Source organism: Rhinichthys klamathensis, unplaced genomic scaffold (genome assembly GCF_029890125.1).
Source record: "Rhinichthys klamathensis goyatoka isolate OS25496 unplaced genomic scaffold, OSU_Roscu_1.1 h1tg000223l_1, whole genome shotgun sequence".
Lineage (NCBI taxonomy): Eukaryota > Metazoa > Chordata > Actinopteri > Cypriniformes > Leuciscidae > Rhinichthys > Rhinichthys klamathensis.
Window position 1 is genome coordinate 3,322,462 of NW_026606747.1, and position 18,016 is coordinate 3,340,477.

Consider the following 18,016-nt stretch of genomic DNA (forward strand, 5'->3'; position numbering starts at 1 on the left):
AATAGAGTACAGGCAAATGTGTCTCAGTAATAAAGCCTTTTAATGATTGTAGTTCTTGAATCAATATTCACTGCAGAAGGAGATCTCTTCTTTGGATGTAGAAGAGTCATCAAGTCCACAGAAGATGCAAGAAAGCTCTTCAAAGACTTTCACTCCTCTCCATTTGGAGGGCATTCAGGCATCCTGAAAACACGCACTGCAATAAGCTCCAGATTTTACTGGCTTGGCATGTCCATCGATACTGGGTATGTGTTTGAGTTATTTGTGTGTTTTTAACGGTTGTGTAGCTAAAATATTAACAGCTAGTTTCTTAAAGGTCTTGGAATGCAGTGAATGCCAGAGCGTTGGAAAACCTTTGGTTGCTCCACAGCCATTAGAGTGTATAAAGGTAAATTGTTGCAGTGGTATATTGATATTATACAGTACAAGCTATTAATAAACAAAATTGAAAATTTAAAAGTAAATATATTGATTTTACCTTTTTAGGTGTCTGCTGTCTGGGAGCTTATTGGAATTGACTTGACAGGACCTCTCCCAAAGACTGTGGATGGCCTCCAGTATATACTGACAGCCACAGACTACTTCTCAAAATGGGTTGAGGCTTTCCCATTAAAGAGCAAATCAGCAGCAGAAGTGGCGCCATATATGCTCTATTATATATAGACATGGGTGTCCCAAAAGAATCCTCTCTGACCAGGGAAGATAATTTGTGAACGAAGTATGTGCATATTTCAAATACTTTTGTTGTATTGTTATTTGTCCATTCTGCTTGTTTTTGTTTTGTTTTTGTATTTTTTGTATTTCTGTAACTGTTTTATGGTTCAGCTCAACAGCAGCCTCTGCAATTTGTTGTTGATTGAAAGAAGTGTCACAGCTGCCTATCACCCCCAAACCAATGGCCTGGACGAGAAAACAAATGACAACATAAAGAGGCAAGTTTTTATCCAAGCTTTTAGTAGAGCTTTATGATACAGGCTTGTTTTGTTACATTACTTTTCACATACCACTTCGATTTCAAGTAAAATAACTCTGTTGCTTTTAACCATGGACAATTGATATTATTCACACATGCAATGTATTACTATTTATTCACTGTATATATTATATCCTATTTTGTATAATTAATATTAGTGTTTTATGCTGTGCATGGTGGAGAAAGACATTTTTAATTATTCATGAGAGGCTTAATTTAGTTTATTTTGCATTTCTTAATTGACCGTTCGCAGGCCCCTCCCCCAAAACGGCTATTGTCCAATCACACATCATAGCAACCACATCATGCTATGTGAGCAGGTCCGTCAAACATTGACTCCAAGCAAGATGGTCAAGCGGTGCGCCCACGGCGTTTGTAAATCGGACACTAGGTACCCCGAGAGATTGTCTGGAGGAGTTGTGTTCTTTCCGTTTCCAAAGTCGAAAACACAACGTGAGCGGTGCCTAATGGATAAAACAGTGTGGACGGCCCCACTCCCAGTTAAATGTGTCGAACATGGTTAACTCGCGTGCAGCGTGCGTGAGACTGAGACAATGAGATTAGTCAAAGACAAATGGAGAAAGCAGATCAAGAGGATCCACAAAGGAAGTACGTTTTCTAAAGTGTTGTTGTTAACATGATATTTTCGGGGGGGAATGAGCAGCAGTCACTAGCAGTGCAGCACCCGTAGACTACAGTTTAGACTAGCTAACGTTAGAGGAGTGCACGTTCGCAACGGGGAATGCATGAAGCTTACTTGACAACATCAGTTCATATCAATATCGTAACGAATAGAAATAATGTATGGTTATCTGCATCTTTCCGTCTATTATGTATAGTTACTTTTTAAACACGACAATCGCATTCAGCATGACACGCAAGCGGTTGCCGTGGTAATGAACAACCTGCTTGTTAAAGCGAATGAATAATCCTGTATCTGAGGCAAAATTACTAAATATGCAGCGCGAGTTATATATTTCTAACTCCAAACAATTAGCCACTGAAACAGCTTATTGCATTGCAAAATGCTGGTTGCATTTGAGGTAGCTGCTAACGTTACAGGTCATGGGGTTTCTCAGATTTCGCTTGAGACCGGTTTGAGAGCTTGAGAGCATTATTAGGCTCGATAGTAGTCGTGTCTCCTAGTCCTTCATTGCGTATTTTTATATTTTGAATACATCGCTCCACTGCATACTGTAACCCCTTTTGCCTCGATCTGGAGGATATCGCGGAGGTATTGCTCTAAAAAAGGTCACTGACGCACCTCTTCCCGTCATGGCAATCTGTGGCGCTGGTCGTGTTTGACCATTTGTTTGACGGGCGTAGCAACAATAACTAGGGGGCGTGGCTTTTGCGAACGGTCAATTACATCTTAGAGCTCTCACAACATTGTTCAATGAGAAGCAAAAAAACTGGGATGTCTTTTTGGATTTATTTTCACTAAGGTCTAAGTTCCACACCACCACAAAACACTCCCCTTTTCTTTTGATGTACAGGAGGGAGGCAGTTTTCCCGTCTGAGGTTCCTGTTGACATGCCAGTAAGTTTGCTGCAAAATTCTTACAAATAATTGTAATTGCATTTTCTTAAGCTGTCAGAGTTCTAGCACAGTATTTAGCAAAGTTAGTTTACAAAATCTTTATATATATATATATATATATATATATATATATATATTTGGGCTGTCAAGCGGTTACATTTTTTAAAAATCTAATTAAATAGATGATGTGACGATTTATCTAATTAATCCCACATCAAATTTGGCTGAGAAATTACCCCGAGAAAGATAATTTAAGCATCAAATAGACATCTGATTTGACAAGAAGCAGCTTCAGAAAGAAATATTGGTAGATATATTTACAGACCGAAACAGTTTGGTTATTAACATTCTTAAAAATATATTTTATATTCCATAAAATAAATAGAATCCGTTAAATTAATTAAATCGTTTAATTTGTGTTATTTTTCCATAACAAAATAAATTAACACTTTAAATCGTCAACCCTAATTACTCAGAATTCCTGTGGGTTTACATTTTTAGAAGAAAAAAAATGCTTTTCATTTCAGCTTTCCAATGTGACCGGTCTTCGTTTAGCTCTGCGTTGTGTTTGTAGATGGACGAGACCGGGCAACAGTAATTTCTCAGGCCAGATTTTATTCTGCATGAATAAAAGGAAGAATCAGAACAAGCTCGAGTCTGTGGCCTTCTCTCACAGTTCAGCCTGTCAGTGAAAGGCATTATTTTAGCCAACAGAGCTTGCACACTCATGCTTAATGAATTCTCTCCGAAAATACATTTATAACTCATCACATCATTCACACAAACTTCATACATGTTTGAATAAGATTAAAGCGCATTTTAGAACAAAGTTACATGTTCTATTACAATAAACAAAACTCATATTAAACTTTTTAGACAGAGCGTTATTACAACTCACCTCTCTTCAGTCGCATTTACCGCGAACTGAAGGAGAGCAACCGGAACCGGAACATGAGTCTTAAAGGAACCACGCACCGTATTTAACAATACTGCAAAATGACCACGTAACCATAGAAATATGACATCTCAATTAATAGAAATTAGAAGAATAAATTCCAAAATACAAAATAATGAAAGAAATGATAACAAAGGAAGAGATTTTGAGTGAAATTAATAAATAAATATAACACCCGTTACACCAACATAATTCTTCCTGAGGAATTCTCCCACATTTTTGGATGGGAAAAAAAAGTCAATGGAGACTGCAAAAACAACAACAGTCGAAAACATCTCAAAGTCTCAGGAAAAACAGAAGCAGGCCTATGAAAAAAAGAGTACAAAAGAAGTACAAAAATACTGTGTATGGTGTTGGAGATGAGGTGCTTCTATTCAACATGAGGAAGCAGGGAAGGAAAGGAGGAAGAATTGAGCCTGATTTTACCGGATCCTATACCATTCAGTCTATATGTGGCAAGCTTGTAACATTGTCTAATTCTGAAGGTGTAACTTTAAAGAGCAAGTACAATGTAAACCACATCAAGCCATACAGAAGGAGCAAAACTGATGATGGTCCAGTCCCCAGGCAGGAATCACACAAGATCCCGAAAGAGAACATGGCATGTACGTTTTCCTGTAGCCCACCTTCTTTGACCAATGAAGATGATTTGGAAAGGATGACTGAAGACATTTCCATTCCACAGAGGCCTTCAGTTGTTCATTTTGCCACAAAGCAAAACATTCAGAGCCCCGATGACACACACAGGAGGTAAAAGCGAAATCTCTACACTACTAGGTGGGCTAACTACTTGATGTAGTTTACACTACTATGTTGTATAACTGTAACAAATAACAATCTTGAATCCTGACGCATCCACAAGGCTCATCGCTGAATATAAAGGAACATCCAGAAGAAAGAGGTTGTAGTTACTGAGTTCTATATTAACAAGTTTGACCCGTTGGTCATTTGTTTGGCCTACCCAAGTTTATTGTTTGCTTGAAAGGGTTTGGTCTGGTCAAACTGTTCATGTTGGCCTGTTGGCTCTTCTGACCTGTTGGTCACTTGTTCTCAAATACACTATATTGACAAAAGTATGTGGATACCATTTGTAATTGATGGATTTGGCCAGGCATCATTGTATTAATAGGAAATCTTGATGCTACAGAATGCATTTACATTCTAGAGAATCGTGTGCATCCAGATTTGTTGGATCAACTGCATATAGATAGTCATGGGTTTAAAAGTAAATGTTAAACAGGCACATAAGTATCCCTTTTAGGTGTCCATGTACTTCTGGCCATATAACGGTAATATCTATATATCAGTCAAATATGTAAGTGATTTAACATTCACGTTTTGTTTACAGTTAGAAGGATGTGGGCTGCAAAAGATTGTGGCCAGGAAGAAGCAGCTGTTGGACCATATAAACTGTGTGATGTATCTCTCCTTACACTGCATGGCACTGAGTGGCTATGGAGGGATTATTGGGTCAGATTGAAAACTAAAAGTCTTAAACGAAAACTAAAAGTCTAAATTTGAAACTAAAAGTCTAAGTCGAAAAATAAAAGTCTAAATCGAAAATGAATTTGGTATTTAGGATTGGGCATTTGGTATTTAGGATTGGGCATTTGGTATTTAGGATTGGGTATTTAATAATTTAGCCATTTAGGATTTAGTATTGGGCATTTGAGGATTGAGGAGTGTATGCAAATAAGGAGGCGTGGCCCAAATACTGGAGGCTGGGTTTGAAATGGCTGGTGCGCAGAGGCACCTAATGGACAGCAGAGGGAGCTCCCAGTGCAAAGGAGCACACTGTAATGAAACCAAACAGAGCGAGTGAGCAGGGCTGCAGTGAGGACTGTACTTTATAATGTGATAACTTCAACTTAATGAACCGTAGGCTACGTATTCATATTGAACCGAAACGGTACGGGCGTCACGGTTCGGTGCACGAATTTACACAGAGAATATCACGGTATAAAAATAAGTAAAACTCTAAATAGCGATACATTTCGCTCTATTCGCGTTTGGTGTGAACGCAGCTTATAACAGGCTATATAATTACAGTCAGTCCTGCTTGAACAGATTCGGTTTGTTTGCAGATTCGATGTGCGCTCACGCGGTCTGCTCATGCATGCGACTTCGGGAGCGCGCATGCATATGAGTGATTCGAATTTGAGTTGCTATGGTGACAAGCCCGTTGTCAAGAGAGGGCATTGGGGGGCAGTGCCTCCCTAATTCAATATTAAATATGATCATTTTCAGTTTCTCATCAAATTGTGTAAGCAGAATATATCTCACAGGAACAGTAATCTCTACAACGGTAGAAATGCATAACACATTATCTTCAGAAATGATTCAAAAAAAAAAATTCATTATTCAACGCATTATTATACAGAACGTAACTTGAAATATAATTATATTCATAAATGACTGTTAAAACATCCCAAAACAGCACCAAAACCTTGCAAAGACCTACCTCATTAATTATTCAAATACAACAGCCAATGGCAAGTCTCCAGCAGCAGACCTTTCAATATGTTATTTTTGTGTTGGTAGTTTTATTTATTCAAATTACAATATACAGTTTGTGTGTAAGTATATATACCATATAAATCATGCATTTCATTTAGTTAAGCATACCGTATAATACGTAATTCCTTTGCGCTGCTGCGCATTGCATGCGATCTCAAAATCAAATTTTGGCGGTTTTGTAGGCCTACAGCAAAGCTATGGATTTAAGGAAGTGGTTTAAAGATTCGTCTTTGACAAAGACGACTTTGACCAACAACAACGTGTGTGGAGACGACTCTGGAGCTAAGGAGATGGTAGGAATGGAGAATTTGTCTAATGAGGCACAAGTTCACAGCGTAGACAGAGCAGCGGGTGTAATTATGAATGGGCCTACTACTAGTGACGTGATCGCCGTCACTGTGACTGTGACTGGGCCAAAGCTGCAGGCCATTGATGATCTTGGAAATGAAGGACCGAATCAGATCCTTTTACAGCGATACCCTGCTCACTTGTATAATAATAAAAATCGCTCCTTTGTGTCTTTATGGTATCAGACTCGTGACTGGCTTGAATATAGTGTCAAAGCTGATGCAGCATTCTGCTATAGGCTACTAGCTAAATGTGGAAATGTTAAGAGAAAATAAACAGAGACGTTGAGATCATACGGTGAATTATTTTATTTAAATAATTGAACAAAACAAGACTATTGTGGTATATTTTAGTTATAGCCTAATATGGGTTGTTGTTTTGGTCTGTCTCAGATCATTAAAAAAAGTGTGCCACCCTATGAAAATTAAATGCCCCCCCATTTGGTTTGTTCTGGCGACGGCCCTGTATGGCGACGCGTGTTATGAATTCTGACTGCAAATATCAACACTTTGATCGCTGTCTGTCGGTTGAGAGACGAGGCGAATTGAGAGACTTTTGCTGAATATTTTCTGTGGTGATCTGGAGATTTTGAAGCTGTTTGGAGGATTTCAGAGAGGAGACTTTTATTCTAGAAGAAGATTGGATAATATATCCTAACTAACGCTGCATCGTTTTATTTATTTTTATTTAATATTATTTCTGAGGAATCTTTAATTTGATTGTTCTTTTCTTATTTTAGAGGGAGTTTGGAGTTTTATTTTATTTATTTATTAGTTTTTTTGGGGGGGGGTGGGGTATTTCTGAGGAGCATTGTATTGTATTGTATTTGTATTGTTTGAAAGAGGATGCCAGGCCCGACCCGGACACAGAGCCAGGAGCTTATTCCTGGATATTTAACACCTCTGTCTTGTGAGTTTGTTTCTGTGTCCACAGGTCCGGCTCACAGGGAGAGAGAGTGGCAGAGAGACAGCCAGCAGAGCCCAGATGATGGACGTCCGTCCACTTCATCTCAACACTCTCTAGCAGAGGTCCGGCACTGAAGAGAAAGCTCAGTTCTAGCCCTCAGGTGTCCGACGCCCATCAGAGCGCATCCTCAATATCCGTCAGTGCCAGTGCTGAGGAAGAGGATATGCCAATGAGAAAGAGGAGGAGGATGGAGAGTTTCGTGAAGCTTCATTACTGCGACTGGAGCCGCATCATCTCAGACCAGAAAAGTGCACCGATATATGAGGGAAGAGCCGAGGGTAAATCAAATGACCATTGCAGAATATCACTGGAGTGTCATTAATTATACCATATATGTATATGACCACACCATATTATATCGAAATACAACTGAAGTTTGATCAAGCCAATAATCAGATTTATTTTTTATTTCCAAGACATGTCATGACATATTTAAACAAGGTTTGTTTAAAAAAATAAAACATTTGAACAGAAGAATAGCCATAAATGAGTATCCAATGTTTAATAATTAGAATTATTAGTTTGAAACATGCTTTTGAGTGATATTCCCTGCTTTAGATCAGAATGGTGTCCAGTCCAGTGCAGCAGAGGATCATGGTCTTCAGGACGCTGTATCCAGTGGTGTTGAAGATCAGCGGGCTCAAACCCCTCCAGCTCCAGTCCACCACAGTCCAGTCCGTCCAGCACCGGCTCACAGCAACAGAGCGGACGTGACAACTGAGGGTGAGTGACGGCCGTGACCTCAAACATTAAACTCACGGCTGTCCATGACACTAAAATGAATCATCTTTTTGCAGATGGCATTTTGAGCCGGTATGAAATGGGCAGAATGCTTGATGAGGGATCGTTCGGCTCTGTTTATGAAGGGAAACGCTTGGAGGACGGCTTTGAGGTGTCCGCATTTTCTTACAATATTTAGCCAACAAATTATTTTGTCTCACTATATCCATTTAAAGTCTTTTTGTGGATATTTTTCCACTATTTACTGCATTTGACATGTTAGAAATGTAACAATGTTTTTTTTGGTTGATCAGGTGGCCGTGAAAATTGCCAGAAAGCCGCAGAACATGAAATACATCTACATTGTAAGTCGGCTACACTCACTATGTTGTTTTCGAATGAAAATATGTAAACATAATGGCAACAACTTCATATAACAATGATCTTTGTTCCAGCCTGGTCATCCCACACCCGTCCCATTAGAGGTCGGCCTATTAACCCTTGCTAATAGCGGCCCCAAAGTCTCCGAGATCATTGAGCTGCTGGACTGGCAGGACCAGCCTGACCGATACATCATGGTCTTGGAGCGTCCCGCACCCTGTAAAGATCTGTGGGAGTTCTGGAACGGTCTCGAAGGAATCCTAAATGAGGACACAGCACGGTTTATTATGGCGCAGGCAACAGTGGCGGCTCAGATGTGCTGTTGCCGTGGAGTGTTTCACCGGGATATTAAGCTTGAGAACCTGCTAATCAACACACAAACTCTTGAGGTCAAACTGATCGACTTCGGGTGCGGGGATCTCCTGCAGGACTCTGGCTATGAGAGATTCTGTGGTATGAATTATGAATCAAACCTGTAGTTTGGAACTTCAGTTCTAGTGACTAGTTCAATCGGTGTCATATAAACCATATCTCACATTTGAGGCAGAATTTTTAAAAATGAAACACACCAGATGTTTTTACCACATGCTCTGGTATTTCATGCTCTTCACTTGCTCATCAGACAACTCTTTTTCCTGCAGGCACTCTAGACTACCGCCCGCCTGAGTCCTGCACAGAGGGCAAGTACCACGGCAAACCAGCAACTGTGTGGTCTCTGGGAGTGCTCTTATTCCTGCTGGTGTGTGGACGCTTTCCAGAAGCACGAGACAGGCGAATGATGGATGAAGACGTCTGGTCTGAGCCGGGCTTGTCCAACAGTAAGATGGCGTTCATCACAATAAAGAAGAAAAACTGGAATTTAAATCATACAAAACAAAGAAATTATGAAAAAGTAGCACCAAAAGATAGATATTGGATAATACAAGCATTTTTTCAGATTTTCTGAGCGTGCTTTATAGAAGAGTCGAATTTTACAGCACAAAGACAGCCGGTGTAAAGCTGAAGGTAATAATCTGACTCGCTTCTCTCGCTCTGCACAGATGCTGCCTCCTGATCCGATCCCTCCTGAAGGAAAGCCCAAGACAACGCATTTATTTGAGGAAAATGCTTCGGCATGAATGGTTTAAGGTAATGAGCCTAAGATCAGCTACAAATGATTTTGAAGATTATATTCACTTTTCATGGTAAAGATTTTACAAATGTTTTCTTCTGATTGTAATCTATGCCTGTAACCTTTTTTGTTTGTTTGTTTCGGGTCCCAGAATAAGACATGAAGAGGCATGTGAGGATTCGTCTCTTAGTTCCTGTGAAAGCTGCTCTCCACAGATCCTGCACTGGATCCAGAGTTTCAGTCTTCGGCGGCTGCTCCTCCTGCTGTGCATCTACAGCTGATGTGAGGATTGGTCTCTCAGTTCCTGTGAAAGGATCCAGAGTTTCCGTCTTCGGCTGCTCCTCCTCCTGCTGTGCATCTACAGCTGATGTGAGGATTGGTCTCTCAGTTCCTGTGACTCTCCACAGATCCTGCACTGGATCCAGAGTTTCCGTCTTCGGCTGCTCCTCCTCCTGCTGTGCATCTACAGCTGATGTGAGGATTGGTCTCTCAGTTCCTGTGACTCTCCACAGATCCTGCACTCAGGGTTCCCGCGGATCCTTAAAAAGTCTTAAAAAGTCTTAAATTAGATTTTTAAAATTTAAGACCATAAAAAGTCTTATAAAGTCTTATTTTTACTTATGAAAGGTCTTAAATTTTAGATGACACTTTGACTTAGACATATCTAAAAGCTTTCCAAATTAAAACTATCTAAGTAGCGTACGTATTTTTTAAAATGTATTATTCTATCTTTGTGGATTTGCTAATTCACGTGACATTTCGCGTCACTCGCGAGTCGCGGCATTATAACTGTCTCCTGCACGCGAGAGGAGAGAAGGAGAAGAAAGGTCGTAAATGTCAGTTCAGTTGTAAGTTCATTCTTTATGTGCGTATGGTGTGCGATGTGTATTGTCTATTATGATATTGTAATCATTGTTTTAACAATGTACGAGGCACTGCGAGCTGACATCGCATTTCTCTCGTGCTTTCACTGCGTGATGTGTGCAGTGTAACTGTTATGTCCCCAAATTAGTTTTTGTCTTATATTTATATCATATTATGTTCTTATATTAGAATATCACATCAGAAAGAGTGCCGTTTTCCCGTGCACAATTCCAAGTGTGATATTTATGTTATACAACAGTTAAATTAACAATAAGTTAACATTGAGTTACTTTTTAGACACAATATTGTCAATATTGTTTGTTTTCCCTTTATTTCGCCGACTATAATTTCAAAATGAAACCGTAGCAGAGTCTCAATGCAACCGACAGCGATGATTTCTTGACTGAAATCCGCATTTTGAACGAATCACTTGCTTCTTTCCCGAATGAATCAGCCGTTTGAACGAATCGGTTGAATGAATGACTCCCTCAACTCACTTACTCACAACAGTGATTTGCCGCTGCGGTTTCATATTTAAAGTACCCTTTAAATAAAATGTTAAAATTAGAAATCATTTCATATTTAAATATTGAATATTGATTTAAAAATAGGCTATATATCTCATAGCTTTATTTATGCAGTTGTAAATGGAGTGTAAATATATTAATGCCACTTCTGATGCCGCTTCTGTCACCTCTGCACTGCAAAGATGGATTTTGATTGAATGATTTAATTTGACTGGTAACAGTGGTACTGTATGATTATTATATAATTAAGTATTATTGTATAATTACTGTATAATTTAATTTGAATGATAGTATTTGACATTAAAGGTGATGCATAACTCTAAATAAGTTTAGAAAAAATGTCCATATATAGGTGAAAATGCCCCTGAAAAAATCAATTTAAGGTGGCAAATATTGCCCCTTTAATTAAAATATTAATTTCTGTCACTGCTGTGAACTGACCACTGCATAGAATATGAAAAATATGAATATCTTCGTGAGTCAGCTGTCAACAACAGACCTAAACCAGCCATGGCACCAGCACAAAAACACAATCAGTAAAATATCATCTAATTATTATCAACAAAACGTTGAAAATATCAAGATATATTTTTGTCAATACTGCACAGCCCTAACGTACGGTATTCATTTTGATTTCTTAAGGTCTTAAAAAGCCTTAAATTTGACTTTCAAAAGTGTGCAGGAACCCTGTGCACTGGATCCAGAGTTTCCGTCTTCGGCTGCTCCTCCTGCTGTGCATCTACAGCTGATGTGAGGCTCCCACAATGCTTTAGCTACTTTGTCTGGCTCCTGGTTTTGAGGAAGGAATATTTCCATCTAGCAGTATTTGGTGACCACACATGAAAATGCAATGTAGATCGTGTAAATGATATTACAAATCTGTTATTTGTTCCTGATCAAATAGTTTTGACTGAGGGCAAAGTTAAGTTTTATAACTTTATATATTTATTTAACCTTTGTGCTTTGACTGAATTGTTGGCTTGTCTGTTTGCTATTCTACAAACCTTCTATTCTTGTATAATGGCTGATATTGTTCATTAACACATCATCATCATCATTTCTTTATTCAGGACATACATATAAAATGGTCCATAGCACTATACAAGATAAAGTATACAAAATAGAAAAAAAAGATAAAAAATTGTAAAAAATTACTACAGTCAAAATTCCACAATACACAAAAAAAGTGTTCAAATATTGGCATATAGACTAAAGCGTGTAATAATTGCCTGCCAAAATCATGAACATGTACATTGCTATACAAGCATATTTGATAAATTCATAAAAAATAAAATAAAATTGTTTTCTGCAAACTACACCAGATTATTGTTCTTCATCTCACTGACTACCCACTGTGGTGATTTTCATGTTGTTCTACTGTTTTATTATTTAATAATTTACTGCCAAAGTCCTATACTTTATACCTTGTTATACAGCAATATTTATTTAAATTAATAAAAAACTCAAATCACATTGTTTTCTGCAAACTCATCTCACTGACTACAACTGTGGTGATTTTCATGTTGTTCTACTGTTTTATTCTTTAATAATTGTCTGCCAAAGTCGTTTACTGCAAATACCTGGCTATATAGGCATATTTGATAAATTCATTAAAAAAAATAAGGTAAAATTGTTTTCTGCAAACTCTACCAGATTATTGTTCTTCATCTCATCGACTACGACTGTGGTGATTTTCATGTTGTAATGTTTTATTATTTAATAATTAACTGCCAAAGTCCTATACTGTATACCTTGTTATACAGCAATAATGAATACATTCATAAACAATCAAATCAAATTGTTTTTAGCAAACTCCACCAGAATATTGTCCTACATCTCACTGACTACCACTGTGGTGATTTACATGTTGATCTACTGTTTTATTATTTAATAATTAACTGCCAAAGTCCTATACTACATATACCTTGTTATACAGCAATATTTAATAAATTCATAACCTTTTTAAATCAAATTGTTTTTACCAAACTCCACCAGATTATTGTTATACATCTCACTGACTACATATGTGGTGATTTTCATGTTGATCTACTGTTTTATTATATAATAATTGTCTGTCAAAGTCCTATATTATACCTTGTTATACAGCAATATTGAATAAATTCATAAACAATTTAAATCAAATTGTTTTTAGCAAACTCCACCAGATTATTGTTCTTTATCTCACTGACTACCACTGTGGTGATTTTCATGTTGATCTACTGTTTTATTATTTAACAATCAACTGCCAAAGTCCTATACTACATACCTTGTTATACAGCAATATTTAATAAATCTAAACAATTTAAATCAAATTGTTTTCTGCAAATTCCATCAGATTATTGTTCTACATCTCACTGACTACCACTGTGGTGATTTTCATGTTGATCTACTGTTTTATTATTTAATAATTAACTGCCAAAGTCCTATACTGCATACCTTCCCTAGTGAAAAAAAGAATGCTAAGTATACTTGCAGCCAGACTAATTGTCAGTATACTTCAAGTGTGTTAATGATTAGTTAACTTGAAGTGTGCTATTTTGGATTTAAAAAAAATTGTACTAAGAGTATTTTATTTATAATTAAATTATACTAAAGTATAACTTTAAGTGTATTTAGTGTACTTTTTGATGCTAAATTGAGACAATTTCAAGTATACTTAGTACACTATAAGTACAATGCGTATTTTCATGCTTGATTGGTGATATTAACTCGTACTTTTTTGTATTACAAGTACATTACAAATTAATTAAGAGTGTCTTCCAAACAAACAAAAAATATACCATAAATATATTATTTTTGAGTAAAAATACACACTCTAAAAACTTATACTATGATTTAATTTGAAAGCAGTGAAATAAATTACATACACTGTATGAACTGAGTAAATGTAAGTAAAAAAATTAAGTAGATCTGAGTAACTCCATTTGGTACATTCACAAATAAAATTGAGTAGAAATAATTGGGGAACAACATTAAAAATATATATATATTTATGAGTAATATCAACTGTTTTTATTTATGAGTAATATTAACTTTTTCATTTCCTTTAAACCTTTGTAAAAAAAATAATAATATTCCATACAACCACCGGTACATAACATTGTCATTGGCCTTTATTGTCGATGAGTACAGCAATACAGCGAATTTTATACGGTTTTAAAATAAACAATATTGCCTACATAACTCATGTAACAAACATTTTAGAAAAATTAAACATTTAAACATGCAAGAAATTCAGGTTTAATCAACCGGCCTGTTATTCAATATCTACCGGATCAGCGCTGGTTCTCGTGCCGGAGATGGACTCGCGCTCTGCGGGGAAACTTCTAACTTTAGACCGCCGTCCTGAGTTTCACTCAGAGCCGAAAGATGCTGCGACGCGACTAAATTAGTTATATTCATTATCTTTAGGAATATAGTCTTGTTATAGGCATAACGCGAAAAGACAGTCGCGACACATATGTATGTTCTTTTGCTTTAAATAAAATGATTTAAACCACAGTAGTGATTCTATAGATAAAATAAAACATACACAAACCTGAATTTCACAGAGGAAATCCACCAATTCTGCGACTCCGAGAAGAGAAAAGTGTTGTTCTGGAGACCGGAGGAGAGAATTCAAACAGTCAGCCCGCGCTCACTCAACCGTTGAGTCGTCGTCACATCAGAGGGTGGGGGAGGGGCCCATTCTTCTTCTTCTTCCTTGGTTTTTTAGGGCAGTTGGCATCCAAAAAGTTGCATTACTGCCATCTACTGTTTATTAGCACTTATTGTCACTTCATACTTAAATTCGTCTTTCCAGTCCAGTCCTCTTTAAAAAATAAAATAAATAATTATTTCCTTGTTCACTCTTCCCATATTCTAATATATTTTTTACATTATATTGTCCTATACCAATTCCTTGTAAATTATGTTTCAACTCTTGCCTTTCTTGAGTAAATTTCCTGCATGACATAAAAATGTGACTGACTGTTTCCTCCTCTTGACATTCATCACATTGACCTGTGGGATGTTTTCCTAAAATACAAAGAGTTCCATTTAACTTACTATGTCCAATCCTAAGTCTTGTTAATACAACTTGCTCTTTCCTTCTATTTGACATCTCTCTTATAATACCTACTTTATTTTGAATCATGTATAGATGTCTTCCTTTACTTTCATGATCCCATTGGTATTGCCATATTTCCATTACCTTTTTCCACACTAGACTCTTACCTTCTGATTTTAGGAGGGGCCCATTGTTTTAATTGAGTAAACTTATTATGTGTGTGTTAAACATGAATAATATTGATTTGAATAAAGTAATATTTGTGGTTCTTGAAACAGATCAGTTTAATTATCCATTCTCAAAATATTTTGATGGAAATTTCACAAATAGCCTATATTAAGTAGGCTATATTTTAAATAAATAATTGGTTAGTCAAATACTAAATTATTTTAGTGAAGAAAAAAACTTAACTAAAACATATAACTGGAAATTTAATAAATAAATTCATAAAAAATTTAAATCAAATTGTTTTCTGCAAATTCCACCAGATTATTGTTCTACATCTCACTGACTACCAATGTGGTGATTTTCATGTTGTTCTACTGTTTTATTATTTAATAATCAACTGACAAAGTCCTATACTGTATACCTTGTTATACAGCAATATTTAATAAATTCGTAAAAAAAAAAAAAATCAAATTGCTTTCTGCAAACTCCAACAGATTATTGGTGATTTTCATATTGCTTTACTGTTTTATTCTTTAATAATTGCCTGCCAAAATCATGAACATTTACATTGCTATACAGGCATATTTGATAAATTCATAAAACAATCAAATAAAATTGTTTTCTGCAAACTCTACCAGATTATTGTTCTTCATCTCACTGACTACCACTGTGGTGATTTTCATGTTGTTCTACTGATTTATTATTTAAAAATTAACTGCCAAAGTCCTATACTTTATACCTTGTTATACAGCAATATTTAATAAATTCATAAAAAAACTTAAATCAAAGTTTTCTGCAACTTTCACCAGATTATTGTTCTTCATCTCATTGACTACAAATGTGATGATTTTCATGTTTTTCTACTGTTTTACTCTTTAATAATTAACTGCCAAAATCGTGAATATTTACATTGCTATACAGGCATGTATGATAAATTCATAAAAAAATTAAAATTGTTTTCTGCAAACTCCAACAGATTATTGTTCTTCATCTCACTGACTACCACTGTGGTGATTTTCATATTGCTTTACTGTTTTATTCTTTAATAATTGCCTGCCAAAATCATGGACATTTACATTGCTATACAGGCATATTTCGATAAATTCATAAAAATATCAGGGGGTAAAGATATCATTAGAGTTCTTAAAGTTATGACTATAATTTGTAAGTCCGTCTAATTCGATCCAACGGCGGCATTCAAATTAGCGGTGAAGGTCACATGCGCGTTCTGTCTCTTCCAATGGCAAAGGGATTTTAATTAAATGCAATACATTATCTTATGTATTAACTCATTTCATCTGACTCCATAAAATGAAAAGGTTTCAATGATATCTGTGCATCTTTAAATATACGTTAATGTTTGACTATTGCTTTTAACTCCAATGAGAATAAAGTCAAAGTCTGTTAGAATAATCAAATATAACAATTTATTATGTCAGGTAAATGTATTATAACAATTCCATAATCAATTGAAAGATAATCATTACATTTACATTTTACATTTAGTCATTTAGCAGACGCTTTTATCCAAAGCGACTTACAACTGAGGACTAAACCAAGCGAGTCATCGTGAAGAGGCAAAAGCAACGCAAGAAGTGCTCAAAATACAAAGTTCAGACATAGCTCGGAGTAGCATAAGCCAGGCAAGCGAGGATTTAGAGGAAAGGATTTTTTTTTTTTTTTTTTTTTTTTTTTTTAAGTTAAGTGCTCCCGGAAGAGATGAGTTTTCAGTTGTCTTTTGAATGTTGTCAGGGATTCTGCATTCCGGATGAGGGTGGGGAGATCATTCCACCAGCATGGAACCGTGAATGAGAATGTTCTGGAGAGTGATTTTGTGCCCCGCTGTGATGGTACCACGAGCCGTCGCTCATTGACCGATCGTAGGCTTCTGGTAGGGATGTAGACTTGTAGTAGTGAGTGGAAGTAGGAGGGAGCTGAACCTGTGGTCAATCTGTAAGCAAGCGTCAAAGCCTTGAACTTGATGCGAGCAGCGAGTGGTAGCCAGTGCAGAGAGATGAGCAGAGGAGTGATGTGGGCCCTTTTGGGCTCGTTGAAGACCAGACGAGCTGCAGCATTCTGGATCATTTGTAGAGGTTTAGTTGCACATGATGGAAGTCCAGCCAGAAGAGCATTGCAGTAATCAAGCCTAGAAATGACCAGGGCCTGGACGAGAAGTTGTGTTGCATGCTCAGTTAGGAAAGGCCTGATCTTCCTGATGTTGTGCATAGCAAACCTGCATGATCGAGCTGTCTTTGTAATGTGGTCTGTGAAGGTCAGCTGATCATCAAAGATTACTCCAAGATTTCTGACCGACCTTGATGGGGTGATTGAGGATGGATCTACCTGGATAGTGAGGTCGTGCTGTAGAGACGGATTGGCAGGGAGGACGAGAAGCTCAGTCTTTGCCAGGTTGAGCTGCAGGTGATGTTCCTTCATCCATGCCGAGATGTCCGCCAGACAGCTTGAGATCCGTACAGCTACTGTGGGATCATCTGGTTGAAATGAGAGGTAGAGCTGGGTGTCATCAGCATAGCAATGGTAAGAGAAACCATGTGCCTGTATGATAGGTCCCAGTGATGTGGTGTAAATGGAGAAGAGGAGCGGTCCGAGAACTGAACCCTGAGGAACTCCTGTGGTCAGTTGATGTGCTTTGGATACCTCACCTCTCCATGTGACCTTGAAAGACCTACCTGTGAGATAGGACTCAAACCAGTTGAGGGAGGTTCCAGTGATGCCCAGTGATGAGAGGGCGGACAAGAGGATCTGATGATTCACAGTGTCGAAGGCAGCAGACAGGTCCAGTAGAATGAGAACTGATGATTTGGAAGCAGCTTTTGCGATCCGCAGGGCTTCCGTGACTGACAGCAATGCAGTCTCAGTTGAATGTCCTTTCTTGAAG

At 37.3% G+C, this 18,016-nt stretch overlaps 1 protein-coding gene across 1 annotated transcript; it reads left to right on the top strand.

Annotated features, from left to right (window-relative positions):
* Positions 1-8,311: 8,311 nt before the first annotated feature.
* On the top strand, positions 8,312-9,762 carry LOC130097662 (serine/threonine-protein kinase pim-2-like). Its single transcript, XM_056264605.1, has 5 exons — positions 8,312-8,383; positions 8,474-8,852; positions 9,041-9,227; positions 9,440-9,527; positions 9,662-9,762. Exons 1-5 carry the CDS (start codon positions 8,312-8,314, stop codon positions 9,671-9,673), a joined length of 738 nt encoding a protein of 245 aa, XP_056120580.1. The 3' UTR covers positions 9,674-9,762.
* The last annotated feature ends 8,254 nt before the right edge of the window (positions 9,763-18,016 follow it).